This window comes from Thrips palmi, unplaced genomic scaffold (assembly GCF_012932325.1).
Source record: "Thrips palmi isolate BJ-2018 unplaced genomic scaffold, TpBJ-2018v1 HiC_scaffold_11, whole genome shotgun sequence".
NCBI lineage: Eukaryota > Metazoa > Arthropoda > Insecta > Thysanoptera > Thripidae > Thrips > Thrips palmi.
This window is the reverse complement of record NW_023144622.1, coordinates 7,852,356-7,876,375: the sequence shown is the minus strand read 5'-3', so window position 1 is coordinate 7,876,375 and position 24,020 is coordinate 7,852,356. Positions and strand designations below refer to the sequence as shown.

The following is a 24,020-nucleotide window of genomic DNA, read 5'->3' as shown; positions in this document are numbered from 1 at the left end:
TTTATTGACAGCTTTAGGGCGTGTCATTCTTATGGTCGCTCCAATAACAATCGAACGGGGAGCTCAAGGAGCGGCGAGGACAACAAGAGCGCATCCATAACGGACGCCGAGGTCGCCATGGCAACGCGGCGCGGTGCGGCGCGGTGGGCGAGTGGGTGGTCGGCCGCCATGCGCCGCCATCGCGGGGCCCAACCGCCGCCAGCGCGCGCAGCCGCCAAAACATTCGCCGCCAAAACACGACGCCCTCCGAGCTGCTTCCAAAAAAGACACATCACTCGACTTTGGTTTCTGGGACCGCGAAATTTTCGACACCGAAAACGCCTTGCGGCTCCGCGCGGATTTTTTTGGCGGGACGCGGGACAAGTGCCCTGCTCTCATTGGCCGGATCGGCCCGGAGCCACACTGCAAAACCCTTCGGCCGGCGAGCGAATCGGATCGATGCATCCATCATCCCTTGTAATCCCCGCGCGCGCCGCTCTCTGTCGCGCTCTGTCGCGCGGTATCAACAAACATAACCTCCAAATGCTAATTTCGCGACGAGAGCGCGGGGCTAATCCATAAACCATGAATACGTATATGAAACGAATATGTAAACAAAAAGGGCTGCGCAATTAGGGCGGCTACACTGTGGGGAAGGCCGCCACGTCCCACTGTGGGCCAGAAGACCGGTGGAGGCGGCAAAAATGTAGACGCGTTTTGAGCTCCAGGATCGCTGAACAGAACTCGAACTGAACGTGTGACCCCACCAATGGATTCCTCGTTCGGAGAGGAATCCATTGATGGGGTCACACGTTCGGTTCGAATTCCATTTGGCGACTGCGGAGCTCAAAACGCGTCCGGAGTTGTGACCGCCTCCACCGGTCTTCTGGCCCACTGTGCGCCCGCCCCGCTAACTGTTTTGCGTGCGCGCGCGTCATCCCGTCGTTCGCTTTCGATAATCCGTAAAGCCGCTGGAATAAATTTGCGCGCCGAAAGTGGAGGGGGGAGGGGGCTCCACTGTGAAGGGGTTCAATACGGGGCGGGGCCGCGGGGGCCGCGGGGGCCTCGGCTATGGGGGGCGCAGCCGCGCATCGACACGTCAGCAGCGCCCCTGCAGCTTCGTGTGCGCTTTCGTCGCTTCGTCTCTCTCTCTCTCTCTCTCTCTCTCTCTCTCTCTCTCTCTCTCTCTCTCTCTCTCTCTCTCTCTCTCTCTCTCTGCCCTCGTGTTCGCGGGGCGTCCCGTGGGGGTGCGAGAGAGACGGGGCGCCGTTTGGAAGCAGCCCCCCGTGTCGGGATCAACCACAAAGCACGCTCAAATTAAAGGGCGCCACGCGTTGCGACGCGTTGCGACGCGTTGCGGCGATACCCCCGGCGCCGCGACACTATCAGTCGACAACGCGGCGATACTCCGCGCACTGCGGTGGAAGTGCACTGTAGCCCAAAAACGCGACACGGAAAAGAGGAACCTGAACGCGCGGCAAACGAATCGCGCAGCAGACTCAATCCGAATGGCGTTTTCGTCGTCGCTCCTCTCTCGCACTCATGTGGCGGAATCCCTCGGAATCCCGTCTGCTGTGTCGCGTCCAAATTTCCGGATCGCATGACCGGCAGCGGCCGGCCGCCGCGTCGCTTCAACGGCGAAAATGGCCGCTTTCCCGTGTGGCGATAACGCCGCCGGGTTCATATCGATCAGCACACTCACACACACACACACACACACACACACACACACACACACACACACACACGTACACACAGAGAGGAGAAGTTGGTGAAGCCGCCAAATGTAAACACGCGACAACGCTCCGTTACAAACCGATAAAAGTGCGTATGTATCGCGTTACCGCTTTACCGCGCGGGACTCGTTCGGACAGCCATTACAGTGGCGTGGCCCTGCTTGCCTAGGCATGCCTGCAGGTACGCGACCAGGCGATGCGGCGACGCCATTCAAAGATGATAGCGCGACGCGTCGGCACGATTTATTGATTGCGCGACGCGAGAGAGGTTCGTTTGAAGGCACGCAAGAAGGCCAAGTGGTCCGCGCCGCTGGAATGCGTGAGTCAAGCGACCAATTTTTGTTTCCAAAAGATGAATCTAGTAAGCTTCTTTCGTTTCAGCCTTCAGAAACAACATCAGGCTTCACCGGAAAGGTAGACATTACCCGGCCATTTTTGAACGACCCACTAATCGTCAGTTGGTTTCCTGTTTTAAAATCCGCGGGTTTTTTCCGTGCCGATAGACGAGATAGGGGCTCGCAACGCGCGACGGTTCCGTCCAGCTGTGTTTGCACAGTGACAGTGGGGCCCCGGTCGCGTGCTGGACACCCATTCATCGCCCCAAGTAGATTGTCATTGCAGCAACCATCCAGCCGAACCCAAGAGTCCGATCGAAGCGATATCATTTTTTTTCCCGGCCGCGTTTTCTTTTGTTTTTCAGCTCACGGCCCGCCACGGCAATGGCCCATCAATACGGCAATGACAAAGGACTGTGTTTTGTCATCCGGCTGATTTGGCCGGGTTTTCTGGGCTCCGCGGAGTGGGCGCAATGCGGAGCAATGGGGCGCTCGACGCGAGGCGACGCCGCTTCCGCAAAACGCCCTTGATTCCGACGCCGTCCCCGAGGCCGGCCCCGCCAGCGCCGCCACTGCCGCCAGCGCAAAAACGGTCGTAAACGGTTTACCGTCTTCATTTTCCCCTCGAGTACAACCGGGCGTTATTTTAGGCGGCCAGATGTGGCGCGTCAACAACAATTTCACGCGCTTTTTCTCACGATTTCCACGGCGGTGGCCCGAAGCGTCGCGGGGGGCCGCGGCCAGACGCGCCAATTTGGCGACAGGCCGGCCGCGCATTTTAGCGTCCTTCCAAACACGCTTTTGTCCGGGGCGGCTGAATGGGGCCCGCCCTAGGCACTGCCTTGGCACTGCCTTGGCACTGCCGGCGGGGTGCCCCGATGGGGCCCCGCCTGGGGTGCGACACGGCAGACCCCCTTCGGGGCGGTCGGGGTGGTCGCGCCCCGCCTGGCCCTGGCCGCCTCTACCTGGAACAGCTGGGTGTTCCAGTGTCAGCGAGTCCGCCAACATCGGCTGCAGTGTAAACGGGCAATCAAACCGCAGTCAGGGCGAACAATGTCCAGGACGGTCCACAGCCGTGGCACAGCCGGCGTGCGGGGCGCGTCCGTGGGCACGGCGGCGTCCTCGGCGACGTCCTCGGCGAGCGATGCACAGATAATCCTTGTCCTCCAGGCGGACGTACCGGTGTTCTTCCGCGGACTCCTGCCGGGCCGGGCCTGCGCGGCGCGCGATCCCCTCGCCATGATGGCGGCGATGGAGAAGTCGGTGGCGCGAACCTTGCCGCCGGCCATCCCGGGCGCCAGGATTTGCCCGTCCTCTTGCATGGTACCCAGTAACATCACTAGCACTGTAACACTGTCACACTCGACGAGCACGGTCTTCGGCGCCGCGGCACGCCGTCACTCCACTGCACGCACGGGCCCGAGCGACATCGGCAACGCGATCGCTGTCGAGGTTAGGCCGGCCGACGCACAGCGCGAGCGGGCAGGGCCATGTTCGCTGGAGACACAGGATGGACGCACTGAGGCGGCAACGCGAGCGCAGCGCGCCGCAACGCAGCAACGCGCCGCCGGCCGGGCTGTCGGCTCGCGCCCGCTGGGGGGGACGCCTCGCCGCGCCGCCGCCAGAGAGCGCGCGGGACGCGGCGGCCGGGCACGCCATTGGCCGGGCCGCGCGGTGGGAGGCGCCTGGCCACCGGCCTGCCGAGTGGAGGGGAGGGGCGGCGCCACGGCCCGCACGCCGCGCGGGCTGGGGTGGGGGCAGCCAGGGAGGGGGCGGCGTGCAGCCGCGGAGCACGGAGGAGGCGGCTCACTCTGCGCTGGACTGGGGAGGCGTCGCGACGCCACCACGCCGGCGTCTGGGCAGGGCAGGGCAGTGCCGGGCCGTAGTCGGGGCTGCGGCCTAGACACGCGTTCATTTGACCGGTATCCTTTGCAAAGCACGATTCGTTGAATAAAAACAGTATTATTCAACCGCACCCACACTATACACTCCCGACGGCACACACAAACACTCAAAAGAGTTTGCAAACAAAACGCTGCACGCAAAAAAAAAAACACCCTCTTTGTCGAAAAATTTCAAAAAAACTGAAAAGAAACGCCGGTAGGCGTTTTTGAGAGCCGCTGTTAGCGCTACGGCCCCTGTGGCCGCGCGGCAGATTTGAGGCAATAAACGTGATTGCAGCGCGAGATTTGTGGGCGGCAGTGACATGTGCGGACACCGCGGAGTGAGCTTGACAAGCGGCTTGTTAACTGGACTGACCCCAGCCCAGCAACTACTGCACGCCCGTATGACTTTGCATTTCGGTCGAGAAGAACGTTTCCAACACCAAACGCAATTTACTTACACTGTGTGCGCAACCTTTTTTTTATTAGGCATGCAGGACGCTGATGTGTAATTCAAAAGCAATAGGTGTCCCTGTGCGCGCATGTGTGTCTGTGTGTGAGAGAGAGACAGAGCACGCGGCGTGCAGCTGTCTGACTGCTGGCAGTGTCCGTCGACGAGAGACTGGGCTGTCAATCCATCCCTTGGTATCATATATGGCGTGCTAGTGTGTGTGTGTGTGTGTGTGTGTGTGTGTGTGTGTGTGTGTGTTCATCTCTCATCGTGGCGTGCACGCTCTGCACGTGACAACTCGTCCTTGGCGCGTCATCGTGGTGGGTGACAGAGCACACCGTCGGCGTGAGGACGCCGCCAGGACCTGGCCAGGACGACGCGGAGCCGCGCCGGACGCGTCACCACAGAATTCACCGCCAGCAGAGACAGGCAGACAGGCAGGCAGTCAGTCAGACAGAACAGACAGACAGACCTCATGCACGGATGGCTTTAATCTTAGCGGTCGCGCAGATCCACCGAAACGATTACGACGGTGACGTCCCCGAAGGCCTGGAGGCCTCGATGGAGGCCGCGAAGGCCGCGTCGAAGAGGGAGGCTTTAAACGCGGCAGTTATAAACATTGCTTTAATCTAGTTATGGCGGATTAATACGAGCGGCACGAGTCGTCGCGTGCTGATCCCGTTGGCCGCGATGCAGCGCGCCCATTGGTCACGCGCAAACAACAACAAAAAGCGTGTTGTTTTTGAACTTGCAGTAAGAACGTGTTCCCCCCTTTCACCGACCACGCCTGCGAAGGACGCTGACGTTCAGGGCAGAGAGTTGAGCCTCCTGTCATGAGTTGATGAGCTTAGAAGGGGTGTGCTGCAACCATCAGCTTTTCGCTGAAGCAAACATTTCAGTCGCAAAGAGTTCTGCGACCGCCACTCTACGAACGCGGTGACAAGTTTGCAACACAGGGTCCAAAGGCAAGCTTTTTCATTCCCCTGTGCCTGTACTGCCTCTGTTGCAATCGAGAGCATTTCGACGGCCGAGATTCTAAACCGAGCTTAGGACACGTCGACTTGACTCCCATTAGGCACCATATCGACTGCACGCTAAATCCACAAACACACCAGGGTGCGAGGAGGGAGCGGAAAAAAACCTAGCAGAAACACACACACACACACACACACACACACACAGAGGCTGCGTAATAGGGAGAGCATAAATTGACACGGTCCATCATGGTGGGTATAGCTCGGCGCGGCGGGTCCCGCGACCTCCAGGGAGCATCATCCGAGGGGAGGGTTGACAGATTTGCGGAGCAGGGAGGGACGCGATGTACAGACTGGGTCATCCTAATCCGCAGTTAAACGCTGGGGTGGAGACAAGCGTTAGAGACGCGTCACTTAGCCCAAAATAAACTACCTCCAGTTTCCGTCGTCTCAACCAGGCCAACTCGTGAGGGGGATGTTGCGTTTTGGTCAGGTTCAGTACCGCGCATCATGCCCAGATACCGATCGGCCGCAAAAAATAAGAGACAGAGGAGACTGCAACTGATACATTTCTTATTTTCGCAGAAGAGCGTTTCGCTTTACGAGATATTGTTTCTTTCGCAAAGTTTCCACCTTGGGGGGGCTTTATCTCCAGAGAAGACTCGGCAGAAATTACGTCGAAAGTTAACTTGCCTTTACGTTCCCTAAGCCCCCGGACTTAGCCTCCTTTTTGCGAGCCCCGCAAGGGCTGCGCCCTGCCAGGCCATGCCAGGCCATGCCAGGCCATGCCAAGCCGCGGACCAACTAAGTGGCCCTATCAGCGAAACCAATAGGGCGTTCTGCTTAAATGGCCCCCAGATCGTAGGAACCGAGAAAAATCCTCGCAATCTTTTTCTTTCCTTTTTCTTTTTTTGCCTCTTTCTCCCCTACACGTGCAGAGCCAAGGGGGTGGCGGTTCGCAAAGGGGCGGGCCAGTCAGGAGAAAAATAAAAAGAGAGAGAATATTGAGCCATTGAGTCGGGTGGAAAGAGAAAGAGACACCGCCGTGGGGAACTGTTGCGGTGGCAGCCCAAAGGCAGCCCAAAGGCAGGCCTGGTGGATTACACTCCTCCCACTCCATCTCAGTCCAATTAGAGGCAAACAGCTCCCCCGTGTCCCCATGCAAGGAACGCGACGCACGCGAGGGGTGGCTTTCGGAAGGGTAGAAGGTGTGAAGAAAGTGCGTGCAACTCCCGGAGTCCGGCGTGCCACCCTGGGGCCTCGGCACGGTTCAAGTCACAGTGAAGGGGGAGGGGGCCCCAGCGGGTGAGACCTCGCGAAAAGCGCAGCAACCCCCTCAGGGGCCCGGCCGCGTTGGAGCGCTGCTGGAGGGAAGAGGGGAGGGGGTGCACTCGACTTACAAATTGCTCTCATTTCAGCGCCAGGCCAATCCTTACACCACTCCCATTTCCAGCCTGGTCCTCATCAAAATCCCACCGCCCTCCCACTTTTGCCTTTGAGTTTATCATTCAGGGTTTTACCTTCTGTTTTGACTTCCTCACCGTTCATTTATCGATTAGTTTAAATCGCTTTGACCACGAAGTCACAAGGCACTCCCTTTGTCAAAACAATGTTCCTTCAGAAATCAACAAAATTTTCGTCGATCGACCTTTACTTTTTTCTACAGTGCTCCATGAAAGTCCATCAAGATCAACACGAAGCAAAAAGAAACTGAAATAAGGTTGCCGAGTGCCTACACCTCCATTTGCATATTCCTCGCGGAGGGGGTTGCTCCTCAATTTGCAGTGTGCCCGACGGTGGCGCCAGGCTTCGCCAGGCGGTGGCGCCTGTAACGCGGACCTCATTATCATTAAGCTATCTAAAACTAATTATTGCCTGCAAGCTGGCGAGCTGGCGGAGTCTCTGGGTGCAGCGCTAGTGTGACTCCATCTTGCAGCCAGACTATCCAAAGATTGCAGATAAAACTGCACGGGGGAAGGGGTGCCTTCATGGAGCCTTCCCAGGCGCCTTCCAGCAGGCTCACTCCGAGAGTTGTTCTCGTCGCTCTGTCTCTCTCGCACCTAAAGGGGACGGCCCAAGAGTGCGGGAGAGACAGAAAGTCAGTGTACGGGCCTTCCAGGCCTCCAACCCCAAAGCGCGGAGGCTATTCGCTGCTGCTGAATAAAGGCGGGAAGGGTTAACCGAACGGCTCGAGGGGATTACACGGCAATTATGAAGAAGAAGAAGAAGAAGAAGAAGAAGAAGAAGAAGAAGAAGAAGAAGAAGAAGAAGAAGAAGAAGAGAACGGTCTTGCGGTGGGGCCACTAATTGAGGCCGCCAACTTTAGAGGCGAGATTTGAGAATTTGCAGCGGTGGCAATGTTGTCGCTAAACGCGGCGAAGATGAGCTCGGCGCGGGGAGCGCCACGCAGCCGCGCCCGGGAAGGGAAATTCCCCCTCCCGAGGCGCAGGAAACGGGGAAATTTCCTCCCCCACTCCCGCCTGCGCGCGACAAACGCAGCCACCCAAGTTCTGTTTATCGCGCGGGCCTTACATGCAAACGCGCCGCGCACAATACGACACGTTCAGCGACTCCAGCAAGGCGGAGCGGAGCGCGGCACTAAAGCACGCGCATTACAAGGCGGTGCACCGCGCATGCGCGGCCAACCGCACGCCGGGACGACTCACCAAAAGTGCGGCACAGAGTTTTGTTTCGTTACTTTTGTCCTCATTCCTTTATCGGTCCTCATCGAAAAATTTGCTGTAGACCTTCTAGGCGTGTTTACTTTCTGCAGCTGTTCCCCCTCAAGAAAAATGAGAATTTTTTTTAAAGTACAAGATTTTTAATGACATTTACCGCATAATGAATGTATCATCTGCCAACTAAAACAGTTTTTTTTGGCGACGAAAGGAGTGTCCTGAGTCCGTTTCCCTGTGGGTCCTGGTTCCTTCCTGCTGGGCTCAACACAAACGGGCCGTTGCTGCACATCGGCTCGGCGTTGCTCGGCGTTGCTCGGCTGGGGCGCGGAGTGTGCTCCCCTTGAATGGACGCCGATTTGCCGGTATCGCATGCCGCGTGTCGGCCTCTGCCTGCCCGGCACCGTGGCCATTCTCCACGCTCCTACTGGTCCGCGGCTCTGTTGGCTAGCGATTACCATGCCAGCACGGCTCGGATCGAACGCCCGAGCGCGAAAGGCAACGGCAAGCCTCCAACCCTTTTTCGTAAATTTTTGATCGGCATCAGCAGTGATGGAGGTTAGATTGCGGTAATTGTAGTTGGCCATTTTCAATTAAGGACCCACGTCCGCCGTAGCTTGTAGGATGGATGCAAGGTAAAGTGCCACCAACAGTTGTGATTTCGCAAGTACTCTTTCCACAAAATGGGCTTCAAGCTACTGGCCCTCCGCGACCGAGACCAGAAAGCGCACCTGGTCGGCCTGCGGCCTCATCTCGTGCCGTTAGAACGGCATAAGCGGGCGTCCGAGGCGTCCGAGAATGACATCATTATCGGAAGGTCATTTTCCTGGAATAGCTAATTTTTGGAGAGGCTGCCGCAGCAGGTGCCGGGGCGGGGCGCTGCTGGCCGCGGGGCGGACGCATTATATCCCCGCTCGTGCCTCCACTGGAGTGCCTCCAGCCCGCCGACCCGTCGGGACGGACGATTGTCCCTCTTACCGGCCGGCAAAACGGTAGTTATGACCTCAAGGGCGGTAGCGGCGAGGCGGCAGTGTGGTAGCGCTGCCCGTATTAGCATGATTGGGAGGCATCCCATCAATGGCTTCTATTCGTGTTATTGCCGGACCGGCGCCCGACAGACAGACAGACCGCGAGAGGAACAAACACGCGCTGCTACACATATCGCATCCGCCGCGGGGGGCCTGCCCGGCCTGCCCGGCCGCGCCCACATCAAAGGTGGCGTGCACGAGGCGCGCATTGGACGCACGACGGCAAAGACAGAGAGAGCGTTCAGTGCCCGCACCGCGCCCTACACTGTTTGCCCCGCCAACCCTTTGCTGCGCCACTGCGTGGCGTCGACGGCGACGTCGATGAGGGGGAAACGGACGGAGCGCCATTAAGTCTCGCTGCAATTGCGAATTGTTTCGCCCGCCGACAAGGAGGAGAGGGGAAGTACACTCTGTGTGTGTGTGTGTGTGTGTGTGTGTGTGTGTGTGTGTGTGTGTGCGGCGATCGAGTGGGCGTGGAAAGGCCTGCCCGCCTTTGAAGTCAGCCGCGTTGCCGCGTTCCGCGTTCCGCCCAGAGCGGCCAGGCTGGACAGCCGAACGGTTCGTCGCTCTGTCTCTGTCGCACACAAGGAGCCCTCCGCCAGGGTGCGAGAGAGACAGTAACCGCTCAGCAGGCCGGACCACGGGCAGAACGGACTGCACCACGGCTTTTGCACAATGCCTTTTCCGCGGCCGGGCGAGAGAGCCAGTCGGCGAGAAGAGTCCCGAGACTTTTATTCCGCACTAGAGTGAGTGAGTGGTCAATCACAACGTGAAGTAATACGACTTTCAGTGGGGGAGAGAGAGGGACGGAGAAGGCGGCGGGGCGGATAGCGGCACGCTAATTTGAGGCCGCTAGAAGGTGTGCAGGCGCGCCGCCGATGAGCCGCGGAGCCGCGAAAGGGGGAGGGGGAGGGGCAGATGGCTGCGGCCGGCCTGCACCGCCCGTGTGCCGCCAAGTGCACAGATGGTGGTCATTACCTGTTGAGGAGAGAAACTGACCAGTGCGACTCTCTATTGGCTTGTAATTAGAGAGCCAGAGAGAGACAGAGGGGGCCGCGTGAAGAAAGAGGTGTGTGTGTGGCGCGATGATCGTGTTGTTGTCGGTTCGTGTGCCGACCGAATGCCTTATTGAAAAGCACGCCGCCACTTTGGGCGCCTTTTGTCAGTCCCCGCCCGATCGCGTGGTCCGTATTCGCGCCCAGTTGTTGTTGTTGTTGGGAAGGATGGCGCGGGGCATAAGACAGCAGGGGATACAACAAGAAGGCGCGTCAGCAAATTCGGTCCCGCCTTGTCACCCCCACCCCACCGCCCCGGCCGCCGCGGCCGTCCCGGGCAGCAGCCGACAGACATCAGGCGCGCGCGCAGGGATTATAAAGTCAATAATGGCGGGACCGAGTTTAAAATTCCACCCGGGCAATTGCGACCTCCCCCTGCCCGGCCTCCCACTGCTCTGGTGCGCCCCTCCGAGAGACTAGGCGCCGCTCGTCAGCGCCATGACGCTCCCCCACCCCGCCCTTCTTGACAGCAGCAGAAACCCATTTGGCAAACAAATCCTCCCCGCCCCCAGTTTGTGTACATAAGCCGCCCTTGTTAGGCATTGTTCCGCGCCCTTTTTTTTGTCCGTAGTTTTAATTTCCCGCCAAAATTAATAACCTCTCTGCCTGTCACTGTTGCGGCGGGCGGTGTGCCTCCGCACCTCCACTGGTGTGTCCGACGGTACTTTTCTTTTTAGGATTGTTTCGTTGCTTTATTTACTTACACTTTACCGCAGGAAAACGTCCTTGTTTCTGCGCTTTGCGCTTTCGCAAGGCGATGTGTGTATGCGGCAGTCCGCTGACTTGCAACTCAACTCCCTTCCCTCGCCGCGCCGTGTCCATCGCGCCCCCGAGTCTCCTCGCCACTCTCTCGACTGGCGGAGGGGCGGCAGCTTGCCGAGGGCCCTACTGCCGCACTCGCCTTGTTATTAACATTTCGGGAAATGCATAAAAGGCCGGATTAGTTCGTGCCTCTGTTTATAAATTGGGCGGCCTTGGTCCTGACACAACTCGCACGTCCTTTGTGGGCGAATCCACAGTGCTACCATTCTCGGCGCGCACCTTGGCTCTCTATCTCTCGTTCTCTTTTGCCCACGATGTGTCCCGACTACAGGCGCAACAGAGACCGAGCGAATCAGCCTGGCTGCCGTCACCGCGACGACGACAACGACTTCCCGGGTCGCGGCCCGACCGACCGTCTCCAGAAGGCAGCTGCGGCTACACCACGCACTGCATGTCATTATTCCGGGCCGTCTTTTTTTTTCGCCTCCATAATCCCGTCATTTTCCAGGGCTGCCAGCCGCATGCGGCCGCAGCCACAAACACGCGACACTTCTTGACGGATCGTTCGGGACTTCGGGACGACGGATGGCCGCGGCGCGTGCATTCGGAGAGGCGCTGCCAACATTACGGGCGTTTTATCCCCAACCTGGAGGGCTGCAGGGCGCACTGGAATACAGTGGCGGGCACTCAGGTGGGCAGGTGCGGCCAGGGGATGGGCCTGGATGGGTCTGGCTGACTGCCCTGCGACAAATGGCCGGCCCCGCGTTGGGAGGCAGCCGTAGGCAGCCGGCGATGAGATGTAATCCGAGCGCGGGGGCGGGGGGAGGGGGGAGCTCGAGCTTCTGAATGGACGACATGTTGATCTTGGGCGGGGGCCCCCAATGGTGGCCGCGACGCAGCGACGGCCTTCCCCTCCCGCGGCCCGGCGGCCCAGCGGCCCCGCCACCGGCCCGGCCGGCGAGTGTGAAGACAAGATTCATCTCCTCGACCCCACGGCCTCCACGGTGGTCCACGACAGTCCGCCTCCTACTGTTCCCGGAATGCACGGGTTGACATTGAGAGAGAGAAAGAGAGAGAGGGGCTTCAAGGATGAGAGGCAGCACCAGCAGGCTGGTTTTGGACGTCGACGCTCTCCGTCGCACCCCTCAGAGACGCTCACGAGTGGGAGAGAGACTGGCCGGCGTGGCCTGCGCGGCCTCTGCATTACGCTGCTTGTGCCTGATGACCCTCCGTCGCACGCTGGGCTCACTGGGCGTGCCACGCTCCCACCGACCGGCCACCGAGTGGCATTGTAACACATTTTGGACATCACTCTAAACGCTCTCCCACCCTGGGACGCCCTGGGATCAGTCCACATTCCCGGACTCCAAATATGAAAAATATTTCAAGACTTTCAACTTCACGCCGCCATTCTCAGCCCTGAATATGAAGCTGATGGCTTGCGTTAGCGACAGAATCAAGAAAAAGAAATTTTTCATACCGTCTGTCTTTACTTTGCACAAATTTTCATGGAAGAAGGTGCAGCCGGAAGACACCGCGCCCAGTTATTTGCAGCAGCCCGTCACCCCTCCATCGACATCATCATCAACAACACCAACAACAACTAAAATATCCCGCGACAAAAATGATAAATATCGGCACTTCAACGGGAAAAAGGGGTAGCGGCGAGAGGGCCGGCCCGGAGGATACATGTGTCTATCGCAGCCGCGCGGGTGGCTTCTTCCTGATATTTATCAACGTGATCCCGTCCCTTTCAGGCCAGTGCCTGCGTGTGTGTGCGTGTGTGTGAGTCACTGGTTGCCGCACCCGAAAAAGGGTTTCCCCCTTTTTTATTTCCGTCTCTGCCGCGCCCGAATGAAAAGAGTGTGCGACAAGGAGGGACAGGTGACGGCAAACAACAACAACAAACGCACCTATCGGATAACCTGCCCCGCCTGTTTCGTGTGAGTGTGTGTGCGTGTGTGTGAGCATAGTGACGGCGGCTACATCGCGGTGCCGCTGTGATGGCGGCGGCTATCAGACGGGTCGTTGCCATGACGACGGTGGCGGCGGCGGTGGCGGTCAAAGGCAAAAGCCGGCAACTCGGCACACCGGTCCGCCCAGTTAGGGCCGTGCTGGGGTGCTTTCGGCCGGGCCAGGGGCAATCGCCCGATTGAGACACACACCGCGACGACCCGTAAGTGTGAAGTATAGCCGCCATCCGCGCCGCGCATCGCGGACCGTGGGTACGGCGGGTCGTCGGACGGGGCTGTCACTCCGTCTCCCTCGCACCCATACACGTTCGCCCATGGGTGCAAGAGAGACCGGCGGCGGCGGGGCCGTCTGGGCGCTATCGACTCCAATGATGTGTTTCATCGGACAGCCCTCCGGCTCATTAATGCCCCTGCGAAGATACAATCAGCCCAATTAATAATCATTTTAGCCACGCCGCGCACTCACGACCGCGGGGCGGAAACGGCGGACGGGCCGCGTGGAAAGGCACGGCAGCGTCCAATTTCTCGACGGACATAAACAACGCGCTTTGAATAAAAACTATGCGTCTTGAGAACGCGGTTCCCGAGTCATCACGTCGCTTCGCGCCTTGCGGACCTTTTTCTTTCTCCCTGATGTCGTCGAGGACGCGTCGTTTCGAGAAGAGAGAGAGGTCCTCCCCGCGCGGTGACCCCCACCAACCCTTTGGGCGGGGCCAGACAGCCTAGGGGAGGCGCGGTTGTGACAGGTATTGCGTAAACGCGTGAAGGGATTCCTCGAGGCATGGCCAGGCATGGCCGCGATCGTCCCCATGATAACCTAGGACTTTGTATGGAAGGCCGCGGTGTCGCGTACGTGTGCGCGTCCGTTCGCACACTCACACATGCACGTGTAAAACCGCGTTGGGTTGCTATTACAGGCTCTCCTTTTGCTGTGCGACAGTCCACTATTCAACAATGGGTGCTTACTGACAGACACCCCCTGGCAACATTACAAAAAGTAGGAGAGCTAATGAAAAACAGTTTTCCGCAGTTTCCATCGTCTTCCTTTTCGAGAAAGGAAATGGCTTCTGATTGCGCTCGCGAGTGAGCCGTTGAACGGCAGTACGGCCGTCAGCCTGGGTGGCCGCGCGCCGCCACGCCCCTGCACTGTGGCCACTGGCTACTTCGCTGTAATGAGCCCTCTAAACACACGTGTCCGTGATGAGACTGAGGGACACTCGCCACACCGTGCAGGCGAGACTCGCTTCCAAGGAAGAGCCTGACTGGGTCGGAAATTGACATGAGAGGTTGATATTTCCACGACAGTTTGCTGAAGAGTTTTCTCAGTCAATTCTCGGGAGGTCTGCAATCTTTCAAGTTTTTCGAAGACAAAATGAAAGGGATGTCTCATTTGCATTTCGCTGTTTTCTCAAATCGACTATGCACAGCCACTCCTCTTTTTTGCCGCCCCTGTCGGGGGATGAAACCCCCGGTCGGAATCAAAGCGGGCAATCTGGGCGCGGACGGTCCGAGCTGGGGCACTTGTGGTCCTGCCGCAGATAGCGGGGTCCGGCCGGGGGCCGTCCGGGCGTCCGGGGCCGCGCGCCAGCTGGGGGCACTGGAAGGTCCTGCAGGGTCGGCATGATATTGTGCTTCTTGATGCGGACACCAATGATATCCGCACGACTTAATATACGTTTCAGCTCATGCGGCATGCCGGCCACGTCGCGCCGGACTCGCGGACCTCCTCAAGGGGCAGCCACGCCGCGCGCATGCCGCGCAAGAAATGTGTTCGCAATATCCAGAGGGTCCACTCCACTCGGCGCGCCCGGCCAGGACCGTCCGGGGCCAGCCGGTGGTGGCCAGCCGGCCAGTCGCCTGACCCCGAAGAATCGTTTCGTCGCTCTGTCTTGCTCGTACCCCTACGAGACAACTCATGAGTACGAGAGAGGCAGATCGGTGGAACGATCTTTCGGAACCAGGCGGCAGGCGTCACCCTTGCCGCCCGAGCTGCGAGAGACCCGGAGGACCCGAAGGCCCTCATCAGCCTCCCGGGCACGCGCCGGCGCAGCCTGGACTTGGAGACGGTAAAATGTCTCTTTCTTGCCGATATTGTTTTGGTGAAGCGCAAGGCAAGTGGCGCTGACCGTCGCCGTTCTCCTCCACTTACCTCGGTCTCGTCTCGACCCCTTCCACTTACCTTGTCCTCTGCTTGCCTTGTCCTCTGCTTACGTGGTCCCTCTTTCACTTACCTCCTCCTCTGTTTGCCTCGTCCTCTCGCTCGTCCTCCTTCACTTACCTCATCTGCTTGCCACGTCCTACTGTACTTACCTTGTCCTCTGCTGGCCTCGTCCTCTGCTTGTCTCGTCCTCTGCCTGCTTCGTCTTCTTCCACTTACTTTGTCCTCTGTTTGCTTCGTCTTCTTCCACTTACTTTGTCCTCTGCTTGCTTCGTCCTCTGCTGGCCTCGTCCTCTTTGCCTCGTCCTCCACTTACCTCGTCCTCTGGGAGCGATGCGGGCCGAAACAGCCAAAGCCACCCGCTTAGGTTAATGGTTCGCTCTTGTGATGAGATTCGGCCAGGCGGCGGCGTGCTGCGCCCTCTGGCGGCCGCGAGGTCACGCGAACAGCAAGGCACCGCCTTCCGACATTAGTGACGAAACGTTCTCATCTCGTTCCGAAGCTCCGCCGGCTTCGTGTTCGGCGCCCTCTGGTGGCGCGGTAGCGCGCGGCAGTGTCCCCCGTACCGCCTTAAACACGCACTCCGTCAAGTAAAAAAGATTCCGCCCGATTTACGTAATTTCCCCGGAGAGCGTTTTCGGCCCGTAACGTCGGCATGGCCGTTCGTGAGGCGAGCTCTACTGGCCTCCAGAAGCCCGACTACACTGTCAAGGGTCACGTCATTGGCTGAGTGGTCGTTTCGGGTCAGTTTGCCCACTAAAAAGGGACAATCATATAACCTCTTTGGTATATTATTCACTAATTCTAACACTTTAAATTTCGTCACGTTAAAGAAAAATCCTCGATGTCGCTGCTTGAAGCACGATAGCGACCGCCCGCTTCGGGTTTCCTTGGCAATACCCGATGGCCAAGTACGAGGGGGTTGGAATCAGAAGGTGATATCCTGGAAAACATGCCGTGTTGTTTGCTTTAGAATTTTTACGATTCGGTCCCTCTTTTTATGGTTGCACCAGTTGTGCCGATCGCCTTCAGGGGGTTCTGTTCTGTCCAATAAGGCCAGCTTTACGATTCATTCTCTTATCCAATACCAGTAGGCGCATCCATCCGTGCGAGGCCTCCTACTCGTCAAAAAACATCCCACCCCTTTTCTACATTTTAGCCCAGGAATTTTTGCCCCGACGCTGCATGATCGTTGGCAACCGCGCGGCGGTGGTCCCTCTTTCACTACCAAACGATATTTTCTCTGTGCTCGCGCTGCTGTTGAACCTGTGTCCTAGGGGATTCGGCTTTCGACACGCCCCTGCCGTCCGCGGCACAGCGTGGCACGGCCAAGGCACGGCCGTCCAGGAGTCGGAAGGCACGTGAAGAGTGAAGCCTGTCACAGCAGAGGATGCTGCCTGCTCCTCCCCGGGGACGTGCCACCACACCGCCTTGCCGGTGTTGATTAAATAGCCCCGCCGCGTCACGCGTCACAAAGCGTCACGCTCGCAGCCGAGTTTTCGGTGTCGTATTCCAAAGCATGCTTTGGATCGCACCGAACGAACGCATTCGGCTAAGAGAAAGTGTCGTTTACAGCGGTCTGAATGTCGAAAAATGTGCAAAAATGTGCATACGGACTTTGGTAGGTTGACAGTGGCAGGCAAAGGGTAACCAACTCGAGAAAAAGAGTGGACGTCTAGTTAGTAATCAGTGAAATAATCTACATAATCCAACATAATCGGATCAGTAACCATCGGACTTCTCAAACCATGTACTATTTCCATTCTTTTCTCTTTTTCCCACTCATTGAAAGCAATCAGCTTCTTTGCAAGTTATACCGGGCCGACACGTTTGTCAGGGACTTGTCACTTTTTTGACGAGCCGCCACCAAGTCGGAAGCAAACCCCTCTCCCCTCCTCCCCCCGACGCGGCGCGCAGACACGTCAGCTGCCATCGGCTGCCATCTTGTATGTTCCGCGGCGGAGTGGTCCAGGAGGCCCAGGGGTCCGCATTGTGGCACCATTCAACTCGTCGACAATGAAATGGCTTTTTAAAGACTGAGGTTTTGTCGCGGTTTAGAGCAGAGTGACATCGGGAGGGCGGGTGCCACTGTGAGCCACTGTGTAGATCCAGGTAAGGGAGGGAGCAGCAGGGTTGGCAACTGCGCAAACGCGCCAAAACATTCGAATCAAAGTCAGCAGTGGCAAAACCTATCTTTCTTCTTTATCTCCGTCCATTGGCAGATCTTGTAAAACAGTACCAATCCATGCTGCGAAAAACAAACCTGGATCACGGCATGCAAACCAGTCCGAATTCTCGTTTCCAAAGTTGGCAGCTCTCTCCCTTATTTGAAACCTCATCGACAGATGGCCGAGTAACCTCCCTACTATTTACCTTGTCGCCCACCGCGCATTTCACACCGGCCCCCTTTTGTAAGTGAGGAGTTGGGGATGAAAGATGTACGGAGAAGTGCCAGAGGTATAACGCAACAAACCTCCGAAGCAAACCGCGTAAAACAAAGATTGTAACACGTTCTTTTGTTAATTCTTTTTCGGGACTCCTTTTTTTGCAGCGCAGTAGCGTTTGGGTCCGATTCCTCGCCAAAGGTGACGGACGGCGAGCTGGACAAGAAGCCTGCGATCATCTCGCGCCCCAACCTGGCACTTAAAACTGACAGGCTCGCGAAGAGGCCGGCCGGGCGACCGCGGGGCCGCCACCGGCAACCACCAGGCCCGCCACCAGGCCCACCACCAGGCCGGCCAACGCAACGGGCCCCCCAATTTCATGTCGACTCCAGCATGGCCAACATGGCCGCGCCAAACAAAAAGCGCCAATTACGAAGCGTGCCTCCAACTTCACACATGTCCCGCGCTGCAGCGTCTGATAGCATCGCGACGGATTGGGGGGCCGTGCCGTGCCGCGCCGTGCCGCGCCGGGCTGTGTCATCCGTGTGACAGTAATCATTGTGTAATTGGGCGCGGCCTTTGAAACCACACACACACACACCACACACACACACACACACACACACACACACACACACACACACACACACACACACACACACACACACTCGTGTCATGAACAAGGCGTGGCGTGGTGGCCCACGGGGCGGTTTCGTGCCAAGCCATGATGGCGTCGGCGTCGCGTGTGTTTCGGGACTCATGGCCAAAAGGCGTGCGTTCGTGTCCGTGTGTGAATATGTCGGTGTGTGAGTGCGCGCGGGGCGCATGCAAGCACACACGGTCCCTACCCACTGTCAACAAACGCCCATGCGAGGCCTGCCGTCCCAGCCGGCACCTTGGCCGGCCGTTCCTTGTTGAAAAACAACTTTTGAAACCCAAATCTCTCACGCGCGCACACGCAAAGGCTGCGGAGAGTACGGCGGCCGTTTTCCGCCACTCGCGAATGCCCACCTGCGGAGCGATTTCGCGTCGCGCTGTCTCCCTCGCTCCGAGGCGGAACGCCCCACGGGTGCGAGAGAGACGGAGCACCGCGCTGCTAATCAGGCCGCGATGAGCGCGGGCACAGACCGTCTGCACCTTTGTGTCCTGTCTCTCTCGCACTCGTGGGGCGTCCCGTGGTGGGTGCGAGAGAGACAGAAACGCAGTTCGTCAGCCCGCAGGCTGTGTTTGTTTGGCCTGCCGCGGTATAAAAGCGTCGCCGTTCGACTTTGGGACTTTAGCGACGCATTGTCACGGAAGGTGTTATATGGGGTGGCCGCCGCCTCCAGCCGCCTCCAGCCGCGCTCTGGGTGGCAAGGCGCTGGCAAGCTGGAGCAAAGCACAACGACGCACAGCGCTCTGTTTCGGCTGAGTGGACGCCTCCGGAGGGGTGCCTCGTGTTATTCAACTGCCCCGCGACCCCTGCCTGGGACGTCCTCACGCCTCGGCGGCGGTGCGTGGTTCTAGTTGCGCGGCACACACACACACACACACACACACACACACACACACACACACACACACCTGAATGCCCAGCATGACGTCGATGCAGTACTTGACTGACCTCCCATTAACGGCCGCTGCTGTCGCAAGGAGTCACAGACTCGCCCCCTTTACAGTGTGAGACACATCCCCGGCGGAAAATGGCAAAGCTGCGTGTTCGCTCACTTTCTAATCAGCTCAGGCAGCAGCCCCGCCGCGAAGGAGGCAAAAACGCGAAGCCGGGGGAGGGGAAAAAAATACGGCGCTCGCAGTGCTTATGGTGTAGTAGTTTGCTTCAAGTAGGCCGCGCAACGACTTCAGACCGGATTATCGATACATCTCGATTCGAGATACTGCACTCGATTACTCGATATGCCAGCACCGTGCGCGGGAAGGGTCAGCTCCGTGTGTGTGTGTGTGTGTGTGTGTGTGTGTGTGTGTGTGTGTGTGTGTGTGTGTGTGTGTGTGTGTTTGCGTGTTCCCCCATTACATCAGAGACGAACCATTCCGCAACGGCTGTAAGCCATCCGCGAGGCGCCCCGCTCCGGAGGGATCCATACGTTGAATCCGAAATCCCAAATCCGGGCCAGGGAATCAAGTCGTTTGGTGGCCGCGCAGGTCGGCGCGTCGGGGCGCGGTGCGCATACCTTGCTGGCCCAACCCCATCGAGGCCCTGCTGGCCGTGCCCTGCTGGCCGTGCCGGCCGTGCTTGTAACGGGGCTACACTGTTGCGCGCCCCTTCCAGGCCCTCCAGGCCCTGCAGGGCGCGTCTTGCGGCGCGGCACCGCGGCATCGGTTCTCCATTTGGATACCGTGTCCATCTGGGGCGGCGTGCCGTTGGCCGCGCGGCCGCCGAAGGGGCGGCTTGTGTGTGGATTTTGCCCATTCAGAGAGCGTCCGGCATGCCGGCATTCGATATTCAGCGCAGGTAAAAAATATGTGTACGACCTGGTGGGCAGGCACAGCGCCACACCGCGCCGCCTGGCCGTGAGCCGCCCTGTGCCGCGGGCAACGCGGTCCACATCCGACGACATCTCGCAAAATCTGCGCAGGAGCGTTGCCACGAGTAAAGAATACATAAATATTCGCACAGGGACGGCAAACGGGGGAAGGTAAACAGAGAACCAACGCGATGCTGCAAAAAAAAAATGAGAGCCAGCTCTGATTGTTGCAGAATTTAGTGCGGACTGGCCGTTTAAGTTCCCTTCTTCATCATCATTACCAAGGGATCCATCACGCGCCGCTGCTCGCTATTTTGACGCGTCAAATGCCCCGCATCGACACACGGCGTGGCACGGCGTGGCACGGCGGCCGATAGGTGAGGCAGCCAAGGGGTGCAGCACTGCAGGGCAATGCATCAATGGCGACCATCGATCAAGGCATCAATGGGACACTCACGTCCACGGCCGTTTGGCCGCCACTCCTCGACCTAACCAACCCCCTGGCAGACTAAATCCAATGAGGGAGCGTCGGAAAATTTCAAAGGGGTCTTTTTTCATGACACCTTTTTGGGCGTCCTCAAAAATTATTCGTGTCAAAACTGCATTATATGTTCGAATTTGAACAGAGTACGGCCTTATTTCAGTTTTGAGTAATTTTGCGCCGGACTAGCGTCGGTTCCAAGTGCGAAATAGGGGCTAAACATCGAGACGTCGCAGAGTCGCGTAGTCCCCTAATGCCCCACTTCCGCCATACGGAGAAAAGGAGACGGGAGGCGATAGCCCGGGGCCAACAATGGACTGGAGAGAGAGACAACTACCCCATTCCTAATTATGAGGGGCAAACTTTACAAGACCATCCCAGCTAATGGGCACTGCAATGGCACCGTCTCTCTCTCTCTCTCTCTCTCTCTCTCTCTCTCTCTCTCTCTCTCTCTCTCTCTCTCTCACTCTGTCTGGTCTGTTCGCGCGGGCGTCCGGATTTCTCACCATCAGACTTATCAAATCTCGCAGCAGTCATGAGACTCAATTGTTACGAGACAGTAGTATGAGCCACCCCAGTTAACGAACAAACTTCGACACTTTTATAAACCCCAGGAATCCAAATTGGGTCACATTTTCTGAAACACAGTCGAATCATCCTTAATTACAATAATTACTTGTTAAAGGACTCATAAAGACTCGGTAAATTTACCCTGCTTACTTGAACCGCATGAAAAACTCGATGCCACTGCCACTCTTGAGGCAACCTAACCTCGCCAAGCCAAACCTATCCTCATTTTGCGGCAGTGTCGCCAATCCGACGAGGGCGCGAGGTGTAACGCAAAGCCTCGCCACCAGGGGGCGTGGCGACCGCGACACTTGTACCCGCCGCCGCTAGACGGGGACACTGTGAGACTTTTCCTCTCCTTCCTCTTTCTGTCCCGCTTGCTCCTTGAGACGCCACCGGCGAGCATCTCGACTGTAATTAATAATTAGTCTGGCCTGGGTGCGTTCGCTTAGCCGCGCGTATTGTCCGGCAAGTGGTCGCTTTGGCTGTCGCTGTGGTGGTCACTTTGGTGGTCGCTGTGGTGGTCACTTTGGTGGTCGCTGTGGTGGTCACTTATTCGCTGTGGTGGTCACTTTGGTGGTCGCTGTGGTGGTCACTTTGGTGGTCACTTTGGTAATCGCTGTGGTGGTCACTTTGGTGGTCGCTGTGGTGGTCACTTTGGTGATCACTTAGGTGGTCGCTGTGGTGGTCACTTTGGTGGTCACTTTGGTCGGGTTCACTTGGTGTCCTATGGTGGTCACTTTAGTGATCACTTTGGTGGTCGCTGTGGTGGTCGCTGTGGTGGTCACTTCGGTGGTCACTTTGGGGCCGCGCGCCGCTAGACATGGCAAGGGACCGCAAGACGCTCGCGGCGCGGCCGACTCGAGACGATCGCTCGGCAAAAAGGACGGGCAACTCATTGTTTTGTCACGCCATGCATCATCCGTAATCGTGCGAGATGGATATCCCTTTCCGGTCGGTTCACATACATCTCCCCGAAATGAATAATCACTTTCGGCGTCAATTTCGGTGTAATTTTCCTGTCGGGCCGCAAGGGAAACTTTGGGAAACAATGCAAGACCAGAAGGGGGCCACAAACGGGACACCCAACTGACAATAATTTCCGAGAGAGTGCGGTAAATATCGGACGATTTCTTTAATTGCTTTGACCGGAGGATTGCGTGGGCGTGTGAAGGAAGCTACACGCATCTCCGACGGGACGCACACTCACTCACTCAGACACACACACGCACGCGCGCACGACACACACACACACACACACACACACACACACACACCACAAGGAAGCTCGCCCAGAGTGTCGCCTGGGACGCCGCCCACAACGTCGGGGGGACATTCACAGCCAAGCCGCGTCTTTGGTGTTCCTCCCTTCCCACCCAGATCGAAGTGATTATTAATTGAGGTAATGACCACTCTGTGCGGCCACCTTCGAGCATTGTGTGTGTGTGTGTGTGTGTGTTTGTGTGTTTGTGTGTGTGTGTGTGCGCGCGCGTGCGCGTGCGATACGCGTGTTGCTGGTGTGAGTGCGCGCGTGTAACCAGCCTCTTCCGCACAAGATTAATATTTTCCCGACTTTGGGAAGAAAGAGTCCTTTGCATAGACAGCGGCGTCGAGGCCGGGGGAGGCCGGGCCGGGGGAGGTCTGTATGTATGAAATCCGTACACGGAGCTAAACAAATACCAGCGGCTGGCTGTGCCACTTCTCTAATGCCGGATTAAGGGGCAATCTGTTCACAAATGTCTCATCCCTGGGCGGCCAGGCCCGCTCCGCCCCGCTCCCTCGTTCCTCCGTTTCTTCCCGTCTCTTCCAAATTAATATTCTTCCCTCGTCTCAATGGCTTTGCCGGCTGTCTCCCTCCCCTAAGCCGCCACCGCCACCGCGGCGCTCGGCGGCGCCACCCTCGCGGACACCGAGATTTTGTTTTAGTACCAGGAAAGCTGTCGGATTTCGTCATCTTCACTGGCCGCGCCGCGCACTGTGGGGCTTCCACGAAGCTCGCGCCGCGCTCGCGTCCACGACGGGGGCCTCCGGCTCGGCCTGCGGCTCGGCCTCCGGGGCCTTGGAGGCGCGCTTGGAGGCGCCGGGCACGCCTCTGGGCTTTCGCAGTGCAGTGCTTCCCGGAGAACGAGTCATGCGCTTTCCGCGAAGCGCCGCCGCGCGCGCGAACCCAGCAGACTCATTCCGAGAGTCGTTTTCGTCGCTCCGTCTCTCACGCACCTATGCGGAACGCCCCACGAGTGCGAGAGAGACAGAGCGACGAAAACGACTCTCGGAATCAGCCTGCTGTTACGCGGCCAGCGAAATGACCACCTTGGCGTCGGCAGATCGGCAGGCATTCCCCACAGTGTACCGCCGGTACCGCCGCGCGGCCATTCAAAATTCCCGCCCCCAGCGGCAGCCTCCCCTCCACTGTAATGGCTCCGCGAGTCGGACAGGCGCACCTGCAGGCTGCGGGCACCCTTTGTGTGCAATATAATCAATCGTGCTTTTTTCCGCCGCGAACGTGAGCTGATTTATGAATAGATTCACCGCCGCGCCGCAAAGGCCGCCGCTCCGAAGGCGTGGGGCGTGGCGGGCGTGGGGGGGGGGGGGGTGGGGCGGGGCGGGCGGGGGGGGCGGGGGGGCGGGGCGGGGCGGGGGGGGCGGGGCGGGGCGGGGCGGGGCGGGCGGCGCGCCGCTCTCCCGGGCTGATAATCCGCGTTACGGCCGCGCTGGTCGCTGGTCGCGAGAGTGGTACCGCTGCACCGCCTTCAAATTACGCGAAAGTACCCCGCCTAATTACTCGCACCAATCCCCGATCGCGGCCGGCCAGCCAGCAGACTGATTCCGAGAGTCGTTTTCGTCGCCCTGTCTCTCTCGCACCGACACGGAACGCTCCATGAGTGCGAGAGAGACAGAGCGACGAAAACGACTCTCGGAATGAGTCTGCAGGCAGCCGGACAGCCCGGCCGGCAGCATGGACGGGTCGGCCACTGGCGACCGGCAAAGCGTGGCCTGAGTGCATGACAGCAGGTTCACTCTTCGCGCAGCGGCAGAGTGACACTTTTTGGCGCAATGCAGGTGGAGCGTGGAGTCGACCAACAAGACTGCAGGTAACAGTACGTAAACATTCTCAAA

At 58.4% G+C, this 24,020-nt stretch overlaps 1 protein-coding gene across 1 annotated transcript in view; it reads right to left on the bottom strand.

Moving 5' to 3' along the window:
- Window positions 1-3,590, bottom strand: part of LOC117639715 (T-box transcription factor TBX20-like) — an 87,025-nt gene extending 83,435 nt beyond the window's left edge. The window contains exon 1 of the mRNA XM_034375590.1: window positions 3,231-3,590. Within this exon, the coding sequence (XP_034231481.1) occupies window positions 3,231-3,387 (157 nt within the window). The 5' untranslated portion in view covers window positions 3,388-3,590. The remainder of the gene's footprint in view (window positions 1-3,230) is intronic.
- Window positions 3,591-24,020: the final 20,430 nt, after the last annotated feature.